We start from the raw sequence: 17330 nt of genomic DNA, 5'->3' as shown, positions 1-17330 counted from the left end.
CTCTAAAAATATGCTAAGATCTGTTAGCTTGGAGCAAATAATGTGAAGCGAACTCCAACCAACTAACAGCTGGTAGGTGGAGGCACATTTAAAACATAACAATAAGTCTTGTGTATTAATGAACTAATATACATTAGAATTAACCTGAATTAGATAACAAAGGCTTACAAAGAGCTAACGTATTAAGTTTCCCTCAATAATAGAGAATTTCAATTAGTCCTAAGTGCTGGTAAATCATGTAGACTTGAGTTTAGCAAGGCAGATAAGTTATTGTTATGTCCTCATGGCTCAATAATCTTTAGTTTATCTGGAAGTATACATCGTCTATGTTAATATGCGTAACTTACCTTTTTATTGAATTATTTATTATATAAGTAACACGGTAGAATTTTTTTTTTTTTTTTTTTTTTAATATTTCTATTTTTACTTTCTCTTCTTTGTGTTTGTATTTTGTGTTAGGTGTTTTTTCTCTTTCACTATGCAGTTATTTTAGTTATACAATTGCTAATAAACATATATAATTGTGTATGAGTATGTGAGAACAAAATTCTTAAACATAGAAATATAGAATCTACATAGAACAAACAAACAAACAAACAAACAAACATACATACATACATACATACATCGATATTACATAAATTGCATATTTTTATATAGTTTGTGGATATGAAATTTTCAATTGTTTGTATATGTGAATACACAATACACAATTATTCATATTGCTAACACTAATACTATTCGTATGCACATAAAGAGATGTTTTTATTTAAATTTACTTAGATGTACACAACATAGATTAATATTAAGTTGTTGAATGCTCGCAGTTGATATGATTACATTTTGTTTCTCTTTCGCACAGTCACTAGATTTCGGATGGAAAGACAAGATTGCTAGAATACATTTATACACACCGTCGTCATACATATAAAAGTGTTAAAGTTATCAATTGCGTTTCCTCTTTAAAGTTTACCATTAATTATTTTAGGTAAAAAATCGATATGCGCGTATGCATGTGATTGATGCTTAACAATAATTTCAAAATTCAGGGCAAATGGAAATGCATGAGATTAAATACTTTTTTGCGTAAATTTGTTCGCTCTTTTACAATAGTCTTTCGAGATCTTCACTCTCCGCCTCACTGGTGAAGGAATCTGTATCAGTAAAGTAATCATCACTTCGATTGCGACGACAACAAACTCGTCGATTAATCTCCTCGTCACTCCAATGTTCAAATTCTTCTTTATGATGTTCCAAAAGCATTAGTGAGGGAAATAAACTATCACATCCATTGCATCTGAAAAAAAAAGAAAAAAAAATACAAAAATAAGTAGCGGCAGCGGAAAAATTTACATATCACATAACTATTTGAATACTTAAAAAAAAAAATTAACTTCCATTAGCAATGACGGTGTATGGTGATTTGTTCTCTAAAACAGTAAAAAAATGCATTGTGAAAATGCTATATAGAGATTACACATATTGTTCGCTATAAGCGTCTCAGTTGATTTAAACATGTCCGTTCGTCCGTCGCTGAAAGCTTTCACTTTCACATACCTGAAGGAAGAAACTAAAATTTAACGCCCGTAGTTTTATCTAATCTCCATTAATTACTTATGAAAATGTAAGAAATACTTATATAGGTTCGCTATTAGCGGTAAATAAAACTTTAAAATGAAAATGTTCATATTTTCTTTGCAATAACTTCAAGATAGTCGTTTAGGGCATTACGTAGAGAAGAGTCGCGGCTACCAAGTTACTGCTCGCGAATTTGAGCTATAGTGAGTGCTAAGGCATAACAATTTACCAATTGTGCACTCGCCCATTAAGCTGAAGCCAACCCCTACCTCTTTCTCTTTCCCTATCCTTCCTTTCTGACCAGCACAATGCTATACTTCTAGGAGACATCTCACGTAGTGATTGATTATATTAAAGAAAAGAAAAAAAAGCGATATAAAATTTGATGCAACTACCATAACTGCAATTAAAAAAATGCCTGGGCCTAAAAGTTAAGCAAAAACTTATATAACATTTCATTTGCTATTATTTTCTAATACCCACCCAAAGTGACGTTTTTTTTGCTGATGTGAGGCCAATTGACGATGACAATGAAAAGCCCGGTCGCATACATTGCACGTTAAAGATTCGTCTGAAATGAGATAATGCTTAGATAACATTTCGATATATATGCAGCTGCATAGTTACCGTAATCATCATCCTCTGACATAGCTATTGCCTGTAATCGATTTATGGTACTTTGATTTATTTGTTTACTACGGCTTTGAGAAGAAGATGAATTTTTGTTTAAAGCATTCGCATCACCGCACAAATTGCTTACACCATAGTCGCAAAAATCACCGTCAACATAATTCCCTTGACAGTCACTACCATTGCAATTGACAACAGCAGGTGTACCGCATATTCCGCATTGCATGCTCTCATCACCTCCTTCACGGTCATCGTTAGTTTGTTTACCATTAGTATTGGCCATTTGAGCTGGTAATCGTATTGCATCGTTATTATTACCATTATTACTTGAGCCGGCAGGTGTAATCATTTCAAAATTATCAATGCCATCGTCAAATTGATTATTAATATGCTGCTCTATTGGCGTTGCATCATCTGATTCAGCATTAAGGCGACCATATGCTTTACGCGGTGGTCGCTTCACATATTTATCTGTGAATCAGAAGTAATATCATTACTTACGTAAATTGTTACATTATATAAAAGGAAATAAATAGCGACATAAAATGTACAGAAGATTTTCTTAAATGACTGAATGAATGAATGAATGAATGAATGAGTGAATGAGTGACTGACACGAAAGGAAGAAGGTGTATATAAAAGCAAAATTAATCTGCTTGCCAAGAATAATGAATAAATGCCATATCCGCAACAATAAAGTTTCCATGTCAGGAAACAAAAAGTTAATGATTCTTGCCAAGCGTAACAATATCGCTTAACACTTTCTAAGTAATTAATAAATTCATCAGGGAACGTAATTATCGCTTTTTAAAGGGAAGTGTTTTTTTTTTTTTTTTCTTTTTTTTTAAATGTAAGGATAATATTAATTCACAACGTCGCAACGATCAGGAATATAAACCTTATGCCACTGTAATAAGCATTAAGAAAATGCCGATATGTCAGGGAATAGAAACATTTTATATATCATCTGTTCACTCGTTCGTTATATATATAATTTATAAAAAGCCTCCCGAAATGTTCCCCACGCATTTTCATTATGAATGTCTTTAGTGATTCGATGTGAGTAAGTGCAAGATTTTTTAGTTTTGTATCTTCACTTTTTATTTTCACTGTAAACGTATTAAAATTCATCTTGTATGACATTTGCCGCAATTTTCGTTTTCATTCCTATTTGCATGGCTAGCGTAACATTTCAAATGTATGCTAATGACAATCAATGAACCGAAAAGTAACGAAATAAGAATACCGAGCCTTCCACAGTATGTTAGAATAGTAATGATTCCACAGATATAATAATGATGAATGAGATGAGATTTCATTGGCTAACAAGTTGCCTTCAAACAAAATAAGTAAATAAATAAATGAATAAATGATAAAAATTATACATAACAATGTACTTAAGCTCGAATTGTAAATAAATTATTTAACATTTAGATACGAACTTATTCAGTCAAAGCGCATTTTCTTCCCCCCTGTAGTAAAGAACATTGTCTCGCTTGGAAATAGAACAGCGACCGTAATGTGGATAAGAAAAGCGCGAAATAAATTATTTACGAGAAATGACGATTTTTGTCGATTTTCTCATATTACAACTCACGGAAGGAACATTATTAGTAACATAATAAAATAATGTTACTCTTATTATGTTGTGAAGCATTAAATAGTAGGTATCTTTTGTGTTTCTTATGCTTCCCTTAAAAAAGAAAAAACCAGCAAAGAAAAATTGCAGTCAGTTTGAAGCGAACGCCTTAGCACTTATCTCACTACATATAGATATAAAATTTGCAAGATAAGAGGTAGATGCCAATCATATATTATTTAATGTATGAGTGACTTTTGAATCAGCAAAATTTTACGAAAATGATAAAACAAATTTACAATAAAGTTGTTTTTCTCCGCAACATAATTACACTGTAGGCATTATTTCAGCAGAGGAGGAGACAAAGCTATCGGAAAACAGATGTGGAACATTTTTGCCATTACATATACTTGCGTGTGCGTTACAACAAATTTTTGGAAAATATAAAATTTCTACTGAAATGGTTAGGAAGAAAGGATGGAACTACACGGTACGCTAAAATACATTGTTTCCGCAAAAACTTTGCGTAAACAATTTTATTCAAGTACATGAAAAAACATTTGTATCTACCGCCGCAAAATATATTAATTACATCAAAACATTTACAGGCACCCAGAAGATATACTACAAATTCTATATATTCAGGGACACTATAAATTATATATATTCTTGATCAATGTGAAATTCTGACCCACGTCCGTGTAACTGTCTCCCAATGAAGGTAATATCCATCATATATATTCTCCCGATATTAACAAGCGGAGATATCGCTTTCAAATTTGAGATTTTTGAACAATGATCATGGACCAGATCAGGCAAAGGGCATGCGTGCAGTGGTACATAAACTAAGAATATGTGTAGTGTTTACTACTATGGGCTACCATAGACACACGTCAAATTTTTCTACATATAACGCACAAAAAAGGCAAAAAACCTCCGCCTTTTCGAATACGAGGTATACAAGGTATACAAGATTCGGCCGTAACCAAATATACATTGTTTCCGTACTTGTTTTTTTATTAATTTCCTTTACCAATAGCTTCATAAAGGTTGGAACAAAAGAATACTATAAAAAATGTTTCCATTGTTACACAACTTTGGTGAAAGGTTTTCAATGCCGTGAGACATAGTAATTACCTTGGAAAGTTGTTGCTGCATAGTGTATACAGTAGAATATTTCATTAAAGAACTGTCTGCTAAAATGTTCTAGAAGTAATTTTCTGTTTCTTTACACTCATAATTTATACCATAAACGGGAATTAAGAAAAAAGTATTTTGAAGAGTTTTGTTCCTATATATATATATACATAAATATACATGTACACACAGTTTTTTGACTTTTTAAATTTTGATAAATCAGCAAAAAAAAAAACGGACCAAGACAAAATGAAAAGATTGATTGTTATTAGTGAAAGTAATTGTGGAATGTAAGAAGGGGAGTTTGCTTGAGTAAACTAAGCGGTATTTTATTATTATTATTATTATAATTTTAATTTTAGACTAATGAAATGAATTCTTAGACTAAAAAAAGACATTGAGCACTAGCAACACAGGCTATCGGCTCTAAGCGGTATTTTAATTCAAAGATTCTTATGATCTAACCAAGCAAACTGAGGAGCTCTTACAAATTTCCCAGAATTTCCTTTTAAAAATGAAAATAGTTTCGAAACCGAAAGCGTGCCAAAAATTTGAAAAGTTTCAATGTAATTGAGCACATAATGGGAAACGTAGATCTGATCACGTATCTAACATTGGTGGGGCAGAGAAAAAAAGTAAATGACAGTAAGAAGATTCTTCGTAGTTTTAGAAACGATAATCGAGAGCCAAGTTTTCGAAATTTGAAACAATCATTCACTTTTCCCGGCTCTAGCTAAGTTCACAAAAGTGCCAAAGAGGACTTAAAGATCACTGCTAATATATATATATATATACATCTATATACATTTTTTGTGTTTATAAAAAAGTGGTTGTGCCCGGTTCTGCGAGGTTTTCTATTATGTTTTCAAAATTCCCAAATTTTCCAAAATTTTCCAAAAATGTTTAGTAGGAACTTGATTAGTAGACTGAAATATATTTTTAAAAATTCTTCAAACAAACTGATTAAAGAATATACAATGTAATTTCAATAGATATATAGAAACATACATACATTCGGCATTCAATTATTAATTAGTTATTTAGGCGCAATATGAAGTCGCGTGCATATCCGTATAAACCTATGTTTTAAAAAATGCAATGAAAAGGCTGTAAATTGAGGCGAAGTTCTATGTACCCACTACATAACTATGCATACTATGCACACGCATTCAGCAATGTAATCAATTTTTAACTGGCAAAGAAAAAAAGGAAAAAAAAATGAAATGAAAATAACCCACCAAATGAAATTAAGCATTGAAAAGTGCACGCAAAATTCATTTCATTTGCATGTTGACGATGCGAAATATGATCAAATAATTTTTTATTGATTTCATTCATTCGAACTTGCTTTATATATATGTTTCATATTTTTATTATTTATTTATCTGTTATATCATTTTTGTTTATTGAATTCGTTTGATTTCGTTAATTCCGTTTTACATTGGCTACTCCAGTAAAATCATATAAATTAAATTCGCAAGGAAAACAATCATTTACGGTTGATAATCAACTTTTAAATAAAGAAATATCAACGAAAATTTCTACCGCAGATTCTCATTAATTATGTATATGCGAAATAAATGATGAATATAGAAAACAAATGAAAAAGCAAAAAAAAAAAAAAAAAAAAAAAAAGGAAAAACACAACAACGAATTCCGGATACATTCCGCATTTAATATTAAAAGTTTTTATATGAACGGTTCTCACGTCGTTCTGTCAACACTTCTTCGCCCAAAGGTTTTCATTTAATCATTAGAGTGAAATGAGTTACTGTAAAATTTCTTTGTAGAGAAATAAGTTCTTTGTAGGAAAAAAGTCAGGTTCAATAGATGAAAATCAACCCAAAAGACGTGACCCTTAACGTTATTACTATTTTATGCGATATTAAAGCCGTTTCATTAATATTCATGCAGCATTGTAACTTATTTATACAAAGACATTTGTATACCCCATCCGTTTGAAAGTCTGCCTTGCTTATGTCAATTGAACTCACATTGCTCTTCAATAGTTATCTGGCGAAAACTTTACTTGACCATTTAAAATTATTATTAAAGCTATTTACGAATAGTTTCATATCCTTTTCGAATAACATAAGGAAGGCATCAATCAATTCGCTTAAGCATTTAGGTAACGTTAACTAAGTGTTTAAAAAAGAAATTTCAATATTCATTTGATATATAAAATTTGTCATTTCAATGAAGCCTTTAATTGAAAGAATTACAATTAATGTATAGCTCATCATTAAATCGCAAGTAAACTGACTCGAATGTTCCAAAGTGAAACATCAGCAACAGCAACAACAACGGATTCGGATGAAATTTTTAATTACTTTACAATCATATTACATTTGCATACACTTAATAAAGTCATTGCAGGCAATGTTGAGTTTAAATAGTTTATAAAGCAGAAAAGAGAAAATAAAATTTTAAATAACCTTTTTCTGTTTCTTTATTTGCCTCTTTTATTGGGATATATTTACTTTGTTGCTCATCTGTTAGCGATACATCATCACTGCGAAATTCAAAGTCACTATAATAATTTATGTTCTCTCCCCGGCCGTTTGCCGCGTTTTTCGATCGTAAAAAATAAAATCCATTAGCAATGATCTAAAGGTTAGTTGAAATTTTAGAAAAAAACAAAAAAGTTCAAAAATTTCTTAATACAAGCTTCTAGATAACCGGTTTTTCACCTTTCCATCTATTCGGCAAAGATTTTTCCCGTAGATTATTCTTTCAAAAAAAAAATTCAAAAACATCTCTCTCTGGAGGTAAAAGCTGCCAAATTCTGTATTGTATTCGTATTATACTTGTAATAAGTATATTTGGGGCTAGATGTTTATCTGATATAACATGTAGTTGCGAAACATTTACTTGTTAATTATAGCAATAACAGGAAAATGCGAAAAGAACAGTAAACTGTATTGTGTCATTTATTTACACAAAACTGACATTAAAAAGTATATAAAGTGCTTGCACTAAAAACCATTCAACATACATGAGACAATGTATACTTAAATGTATACACATGAAATCAATACGTATAGATGTCAAATTTGCAAGCATAGATTTACCGATCGATACCGGATATGTGGTCTTGACAAGTACATGCACTTTTTCAGAATATATATCCACGGGATCGTAATTTTTAGACGAAAGTAAACAAAAAAAATTTTTCGTTTATTTTTGTAATAATAAAGTGATTTGTTGAAAACGTAGATAATAGAGTATAAAAATTTCATAAGTCAAATATTTTACTTCCACCTAGTCGGCCTTCTTTGCGTCAACCGTTGTTATTCTTACCATCCATTATTGCGTATCATTTTCAATTAGTTACATTTTGCAAGCGTTATGAGAAACGAAGACATAATGACTGACTGACTCAAAGCATCATAGGTACAAACATTTTAGTAATAACACTCATCGCCTGAAGTTATATTAATTTCACAAGGGTACTTAATGCCTACAAGTATGCAAAGAAACATCGCATAAACTAATGGGATATCCAATGACATTAATGTAACATTATTATTGGTATTAATGTCACCCACTAGCCGATGATATTTAATATTTACAAATGTGGTTTATTGCTTCATCATATTAATTAAGAAATTTAATAAAACTTGCTTTCTTTAATTAATTTTATTTTTATATTTGTGCGATTAGAAGCATAAATTAATTACATTCGAATCAGAAATTCGGAGATGATAGAATTTAAATAAATATTTATCAACTGAAATATTTAGAAAAAAAAAAAAAAAAAATTTTGAAAAATTTAGAAAAATTTTATTTGATATAAATCAATAATTTATAAGGCGAAAAATAATTTCAGTAAATAAAAATGTTAATATTTACACATGCTGCTCTCTGCCTGCGCTAATTTTAAATTTGAAGATCATATGTTCCGGGTAAATGACTTGCAAGCATTTTAGCGTAAAATATCAATAAATCGAAAATTTCTCTGTTTCTTCTTTTGTCTCTCCTTTCCTTTTTATATGTTTTTTTTTGTTTTTTGTTTTTATTGTTTACTTTTGTCACAGAAATTCATGGCTATATGCATATAGGTTGAAAAGTTTAAAAAGCATATGGCATTTAATGTTACGGACTAACAAACACGTATGCATATGTCTTGTTGAGTTTCAATTTATTAATGACATGTTTACCATACAATGGCAGGTTATTTATTAAACGGGTTTGATACGGTATTATTGTTGCTGTGTAGACAAACCGCTAAACCATGTGCTTCAATTATTTTATGTGGTGTTACGCTATTGTGCCTATTCTCTCAAAGCAACTATATTGCATGCTATTGACAGCATATAATGACATTTTTATGGAAATACTAAAAAACCACAATCGATTTTCCGCTTTATTCTGTGTTATGCCATCTTGCAATCACACCAAAAAATATCAAGTTATAGAAACTATATTGTACTATGGCTCGAATCTAGTTCTCGATTTAATTAAATTTTTTTTTTTTTTTAAATTAAACTAATTTTCTGTAACAATAACATCTTGGGGAATTCCTTACATGAAGAATTGGAAAAGGAGCACCGATATTATTTCTTGACTTTTAGCATAAATTGAACTAAAGAGGATGAAAAATAAATATTGCGCTTTTCATTTAAAAGGAAACGACATTTAAGTTAGATCGTAAATACATTAACTAACTGTTCAATACGTTCTTTAAAATATTTATTCACAATATATTGGATGAACATAATGTTATATAATAAATTTTAGTTTTATTTATCATAAATATTTATACGATATATTTTGATATGAAAATTTGCTACTGGCATATGGCATCATTCATTCATTCACTGATTGCTATTAAGCCTAGAGCTGTATTTCATAACATTGCCCTCACTGATGCACATGCATTAATTCAATTTTCTGTTCTTTATTGCCACGCCACAGACAATACCTCAGAGAATGTTGAAAGTGAAAAAAGGAAAAAAAAATTCTCAATTGCATCTATGAACCTTATACAATGTATACACGTAAGTGATATGATAGTATAATGGAATTCAATTTTTTTTTTTTTTTTTTTTTATCTGACGTAACCAAAGGCATAAAATAAATCAAAAAATTTTATGTAAAAGAAATTTAATGGATGATTTCATGGACTTTACTCTTCAATGGATGAATCAATGCATTCCATAAAAAGGAACAAGAATTCACTAGAATTAATTAATAAACTTGAGCTCCTTTTCTCCGCTGTGGAACATCTTCAATCCCATTATCTGTGCAAACCTACATTGTATTTATTATTACAATTATTATTATCATTACCATTACAATATTATATATATTCAAATCAAAGAAATAAATTCCAAGACATAATCGGCTCATTCTTTATAAGATTAACCAAGTGATCGGTACAGTCGCTTCGACAAAATTGTGGTACAGGATATACTAAGTCTGTGCGTACTAACTATACTCTACCAAGTTGGTGTAACACGCAGAAGGGCATAAGATAGACCCAACTTTTATTATACCGATCGATGCAGAAAATGATTCTAAGTCCGTCTGTCCGTCTGTCTGTCTGTTCATGTTCAACTTACAGCTCACAATACTTGAGATATTTTGATGCAATTTGGTACACTGACGCGTTTCGATCCAGTGATGAACGCTATTGACGGTGGTTTAGATCGGTCCACTTTCTCAATCACTCCCCGTATAAGTCCATACGATTAGGTGTTTCGAGTATTCGAAAGGTTTTCACGTTTCCAAAGCATACGGTTGCTTACGTTTTGGTCTTGATCTTCTCGACAGCGATTCTGTGTAGGGTCGAAACGAGAGTTAAGGCTACTGTCGGTTTTCTTCGTCAATTTTTTTTTTTATTTATTTATTTTTATTTTTCTTTTTTTTCTAATATATTTTCGATGGTTAAACGTTTACATTTTCTACAGAATACTTATCTTTAGTTTCTTGTTAGAAATTTTTTAAGTATATCTTTAATATCCTTTAATTAAAATTATAAAGTTGTTTTTTTTAATTTTAATTTTATAATATATTCTTTTCATTCACATCTAAGCTTTCCATCCGCTAATAAAAATGCTTGGATTTGCATTTCATATTTTTTGCGTGCAATAATTAAATTAAAATGAATATAATGAACAAAAAACTAAAGCTTTTCAATTATGTATACTGATTAGGGAATGTAATAATCATATTGAGACTAATAATATTAATTAATGCTCAAGGACTGGAACAATAAATAAATGAATAAATAATACAGGAATATGTTATGTATAAACATGATCAATTAAAAACGTATTTAATAGCAAAACAATAACAAATGAGAAATTTACACTCGGTCAGAATCGAATCGCTTATATCCACTACCACTAAGAACCATTATATCGCAAGAATTTATCCTCCACGTTTTAGTTCATTAAAAGGTATTAGTTCACCATAACTAATTTAGAATTGACGCACTCGTCTTGACGCTTTATAGTCTGCAAGTCCTTCTATTTGATAGCTTTATCGACGTTGGTATTATTACAAAGAAATGAATCCATTTCGTAGTGAAGTCCGAAGAACTAATACACTTACTCGACAGTATTGTAAAGGAAAATTAATCCCTCACGGCGTGGTGTCCATTATTTTTATTTTGGAATTACCGCACTTTTAGACAAGCAATATATTTCCATATCAGGAATGTGCAAAATAATTTTCAACATTCTATCTTATCTACCTTACGAGTATTAAGAATAAAGCCTTCAAAAAGTAAAAAAAAAAAAAATAGCTCCACCACTTTTATGCTTATGTGGGCACAGCCGTTTTTTTTCCATTTTTGCACTTCTAATGTTTCTACCATATTTCAATCAAAATAGTGCAATACACAATCGCATAGACGAATAGACATGACTTAAACGATTCAGAATGTGATGCTGATCAAGAATATATATATTTTATAAAGTTTCTCAAGCTGCCCTTTAGGTGTTGCAAACATTATGACGAAATGACTATATCACTATACTTCGGTAGTGGGTATAACAGAAAAGAAAACAATGTAAAAGAAATCAATAATAAAAAATGCATTTATTGAAACGTAACTAAAACATAAAAGCATATGCAATCTTCTCCTCTCTGTCTGCACGTCAGCAGTACACTCGTTTCGTTATATGAACAGAAGTTTTATGGACAGAAAATACCTTTGGAAGAACTTTAAAAAACTGTGCAAAGAAAAACAAAACACTTATTTTAACTTTTTCGTCTCGGTTTCAATAATCTCATGATAGCATTATTTTTACGATGAAAGGAAATTTTTTATAATATCATGAATTAAAATTTTCTTTAACTTGCAATAGAAAGGATGCTCGTACGATTCGAATACATGTTCCTTAAGCCGATTATTCTTAAGGCTTAAACTTGACCTGTGTACTTTTATCAAAGGCGTAAGACCAAGAATCAAATTTGTTATAAGGATTCTAGATCGTGACAACTTGTCAGAACGAATGCCTGCAATGAATTTTAATTAATAAGATATCTATTTGTCAAAGGTCCTCTGACGAAGTGTTACAAACATTTAAGACAATGCTATTACATATGGAATTTTCCGATTTTAAAACCGATATCTTCATTTTTGCTATGACGGGGATGTTTCCCACAGTCAAGCGGACAGAAAAACAAAACAGGCAGACGGACAAACATATCTAGCTACATTAAGAACTGGATGATGAGCAACTCTATATATATATATATGTGTTTTGGGGTCTCTAAGTTTTTTTTTCTGCAAACGTTTCAACAAAATGAATATATCTCGCATCCGTCGGTGATGGGTATATCAAAGAAGAACAATCATTAATAAAAGAATGGCAGGAATATGACGTGGCAAGGATCTGCTTTTCGTATTAATAGCATTAAAGAGAAATGGAAGATGTTTGTAGTACTGAAAATATCCTTTTCAAAATATATGTTAATAACAGAAATGAACATATAACATATATACATATATACATATATATATATATATATATATATACTTATACATATACATATATAAATATATATGTAAATATATATATATAAAAATTTGGGCTCAATGGGTTCAAATCTAAAGTGCGTCATGGGTTCAAATCTCAAATGCGGTGGAGTTTTCAAAGCCGATAACCTTAGATGCTTAGATGGCTTAAGACTTTAATCTTACAATTTATTTCTTTGGACAAAAAATTAATAATAATGATAATAAGAATATTTTATGAAAAAAAAGAGCAATAAAAAACAAAAATAGTCATAGTTTTTCTACAATTTTCTACATACTTTTCTGCAGCGCAATGACTTGCTAAGTTAGTTTCACAGGAAAATGAAGTTTGTTTTCTTTTTTAAACTTTCTAAGTAAATTAGCTAATATAGTAAAGAAGCGTAGCGTGTTAGCAACTGATATAAGATGCATTTGTACTCTAGGTGGTTACTACTACTACTACTACTACTACTTTAGCCATACCAAAACAACGGAGGTATATATCCGTTATCGCTCCTCTTCCCTTTTACGCACTTTCCTAACGTTCTTCAAATTAAGTTCATATCATTGGCTTGAGAGATTATCACACGTAAACTATTTACACCGAGTTAGGTGAATGTATTTTTAAAAAAAAAACACCTTTGTGTAAACATTCAATCCTTCTTTTCCGAGAATTCCAGTTTCAGCGAATCCTGTAAAGCATATAACAATCGATGCACTTTGTTTTGATGTTTTCTAGTTTCGTTATCAATGCTCTGGATTTTCGCCTGGATTTTCCGATAAATTTTGAACAATTATTTTCACACCAAGTCGCGTTTTTTTATCAATAAATTTTAATTCATTTTCCAAATTTAATTTTCAACTAAATTGGGCTGTTTTTATACAAAATTTGCTTTATGTGATATATCTCAGTATTTGATTTTCTCTAAGATTACTTTTTTAATGCAACAATGTCTGTTGAGTTAATGTCGGGTGTATTTTCAAACTCCCTAAGTGCAAACATTACAATGTTGACCTCTGTAGAGCTATTTCTAATTAAAGTCATTAAAAGTTTTTTTTTTGTTTTTTTTTTTTTTTAAATTCAAATATATATATATATATATGTATATGTGCACTTCGAAAGAAAAATAATGGAGCGAAGCCAACACACCTTGCAGTGTTGGCCATAAATACATAGTGTGCTTGCTCATAAACGCATACACATGAATATATCGCCGTTGTGCACTTTGCAGCTAATACGTATGTATTTTACTATAAATGCAGTTCGCAATAATTTGTAGAAGAATCCGTTATTTACGTCATAACATTAAAAACTGATTTCTCCGCGTACATGTACATAGAAAACATTTACATAGAAAACTCATTATCATCTATAATGTATTCAGGCACACAAGTCGTATACACAAACTCTTATACATTTTAAAACATTTTCTAGATAATATTAGTCGGTTACTTTAAAGTTTAGCAAAATATATCGTCGCCTTTTCTTTTTTTTTTTTAAAGAAAAAAAATTTTTTTTTTTTTTATAAGCCTTTAGTGCTTTAATGCCAAATAGTTTTTTCGGAACGTAATTTGAACTTATCTTTCAAAACCTATACACCTATATAAAAAAGGTAGAAAAGGAAGAAAGCGATAATACTTAATATTACCATAAGGAACACTTCGTATACACTTCGAAATCTTAAAATTACTTTTTGCTTCCTTTTTTCCCCAATTAATAAAGAATTTATTGAAATTGTTGTTTTATACGATGTAACCTGAGCGCAGTTGAAAATATATTTTGACTTTGTCACATCCAATCTAGTTTAACAACTTATAATGTGTGTGTAAAGTTTATTCGCTTTAGAGTTGTAATTTTCGAAAAGATAAGATTAAACAATTTAACAAAGTTTCAAACATTCTTCATAACTACTGCAAAATAAGTAATGAAGCAAACAATATGTTCTCGTTACGTTGCCGTGTTATGAAAAGAATGAAAAGTTTATTTTATCGATTTTGTATACAAGAGAATTGATTTTTAAACGTATTGCACGTAAAAAACATGAATGGCGAGCGCAGATTATTAAATTTCACTATTTTTGTTGTTTACTCTCAGCTAAAGCTTGTAATCAGTCTTCTCGGGATAACTCCGGAATTGACAGCACTTAACTGACCGCTTTTACATCTTTGCCTCCTAGTAAAGGAGACCTGCATTACTAGCACTTAACTGCTACTACCAATTATAAACCCAGAAGAATAACATTGACTAAAAGTTAATCATGTTACTTGTTATAATAGGTTTTATTGTTAACAGGTTCACCTAAACAAATCAAAAAAAAAAACAAAAATTAAATATCAAACTGAGCAGAAAAATTAAGCCAAATTTAAATCGAAAATAGTACGCGATAGCTAATAGATCCCATTTCGATCTAAAGAGTGTGTTAGCCTAAAATACGAGTCCGATAATACACTCGAAAACATTCATCCATCGTTGAAGCATATGAAAAAGATCAGATTGTTCATCACATACAATGTTTGGGAAAACTTGTCTCGAAAAGATTACCATGACAACAGAAATTATTTGTAATCAATTTTGTGAACTTGACAAGTCCGACAAATGTGAGTAGACGAATGAAAAAATTGGCTCAGAATCTGACTGACTGAGCGTAAAGGGTTGAACAAATATCAGCCGATGCACGCACAAATATCCAATCTTAATGCGTTTACATCACGAAACACAAATTCTCCTTAAAGCAAATAAAACGTTGTCGCCGCGAAAGAATAATTCACTTTTTGCGAAATGTTTTCGCTTTGATAGGAAAAACAGTTACTTGACCAATTCATGTTCGTGGCACGTTAAGAGAAAAGAAAAGGATTATCGAAGCATTGGCTTGAAAACCAATACGTGGAAAATGGAAACAGGCACAGACAGCATTTCTCCCAAAAAGGTAGCATCGTTTGCTAGTATTTAAGAATTAAAAGTAGAGATAAAAATGGTGGCTATGTAGTAAACATTTATTATATAAAACAACAAGTCCAAATAACACACTATTTGATAAAATATACTTATTGATGAAAGTGAAAATACTTATTGCAAAAATGTTGATGAAAATTAACCTATATCGACGTGAGCTAGTGGTCCAACCGTCAGTGTCATGTTTAGTAATATCAAAAAAAAAAAAAAAAAAAAAAAAATAACACCCTGCAGGTGTTCAAGTCCACAAAGAAAAAAAAAACAAACCAAAAAAATTATATATAGTATGTAAGACACTATGGGCTATGGGAGGGAATGCAATATGAATGTAAATAATGTGAAGTATTCTTGCACAAAGAAAATTGTTGCACCTATCTACTATCACCATGAATGTTTAGTGTAGCATAAAATATTCCGATGCTAAGCAAGCTATTCTTGTGTCCATCCTATTAATTAAATTCAAAATACTTTGATCATATATACAGCTATCCATGAAAAAGTTTTGCTCATTGCTTTTGACGAAATACAGTTTTCAAAACTTACGGATCCTACATCGGCTATCATAAATCAAGTTTTTAGTATTAGTAAATTTAGGAGAGTTTAAAGCCACGATTGAATCCAAACCCCCGGTTTTAAATTTCTATCCTCGAAGCTGGACAATGCCAAAGGTCACATGTCAAAAAAGTCATAAAGCTTGCCTTTCGACGTTGTAAAATTTTGAATAGACGTAGCCATGCACGTCTCTCGTCCCATTGATCCCTAATATATGTTTGCTTTCTCGCCATAGTAAAAATTGATATAGAGTAGAGCAGAGAGACATCAATAAAACCTTTTTCATGTGAAGTGATATCAACGGACGGATAATTTTTTTTGTTGTAGGAAGAGAATAAAATTCGTTTTTTTCGAATGAAAGATATATTGCTGGCAAAGACTTACAAGACACATCAGATAGCACTCAATGTTTTACGCAAACCATTTAAAGGTTCGATAGAAGCATTACAAAAACAAAATGTTCAACATTCACAAAAAAAAAAAATGTTAAATAACAAAGACTCGTTTCACGACAAATACAATTTTCTTGTTTATTCATTCCACGTTCGGCACCCATTTAGGGCTTGTGGGTATCTGCACAGACATTAAAAAAAAAAAAAAAATGTAATTTTTATTATTGCGTGTTTTTAAAGGTAAAAATACGCAAACATTTTCATTACATACACTTAACTGCAAGTTATTACAATTTTTATGGCATAGTCCATTAAGCTAAATATGAAAATTCCTTAATTTGTAATTTTAACTGTATACCGTATGACGTGAAAGTTTAAATGTGAATATTTTTACCAACTTACCATTTTAGTGTCCGTTAACCGTCAAAAAAAAAACCGAGAAAGGAATAAAGTATTAAAAAACCACGTTATCGTTCGTCTTATGCAATGTTCAAGGTTTCATATTTTTCTCTTTTTACATTTCATTACTTTCAATAACAT

At 30.5% G+C, this 17330-nt stretch overlaps 1 protein-coding gene across 5 annotated transcripts in view; it reads right to left on the bottom strand.

The window, feature by feature from the left end:
* Positions 1 to 614: 614 nt before the first annotated feature.
* The window catches only part of LOC119634967 (probable serine/threonine-protein kinase roco9), a 36201-nt gene continuing 19485 nt past the window's right edge, over positions 615 to 17330 (bottom strand). For all 5 annotated transcript variants that reach the window (XM_038029426.1, XM_038029428.1, XM_038029430.1 and 2 more), the window contains 3 exons: positions 2206 to 2679; positions 2062 to 2149; positions 615 to 1297 (listed from right to left, as the gene is read on the bottom strand). In XM_038029426.1, coding sequence (XP_037885354.1) covers positions 1105 to 1297; positions 2062 to 2149; positions 2206 to 2679 — 755 coding nt within the window. In that variant the 3' untranslated portion in view covers positions 615 to 1104. The remainder of the gene's footprint in view (positions 1298 to 2061; positions 2150 to 2205; positions 2680 to 17330) is intronic.

This window comes from Glossina fuscipes, unplaced genomic scaffold (assembly GCF_014805625.2).
Source record: "Glossina fuscipes isolate IAEA_lab_2018 unplaced genomic scaffold, Yale_Gfus_2 3, whole genome shotgun sequence".
NCBI classification, from domain to species: domain Eukaryota; kingdom Metazoa; phylum Arthropoda; class Insecta; order Diptera; family Glossinidae; genus Glossina; species Glossina fuscipes.
Note: the sequence above shows the minus strand (reverse complement) of the source record. Positions and strands in the feature narration are given on the sequence as shown.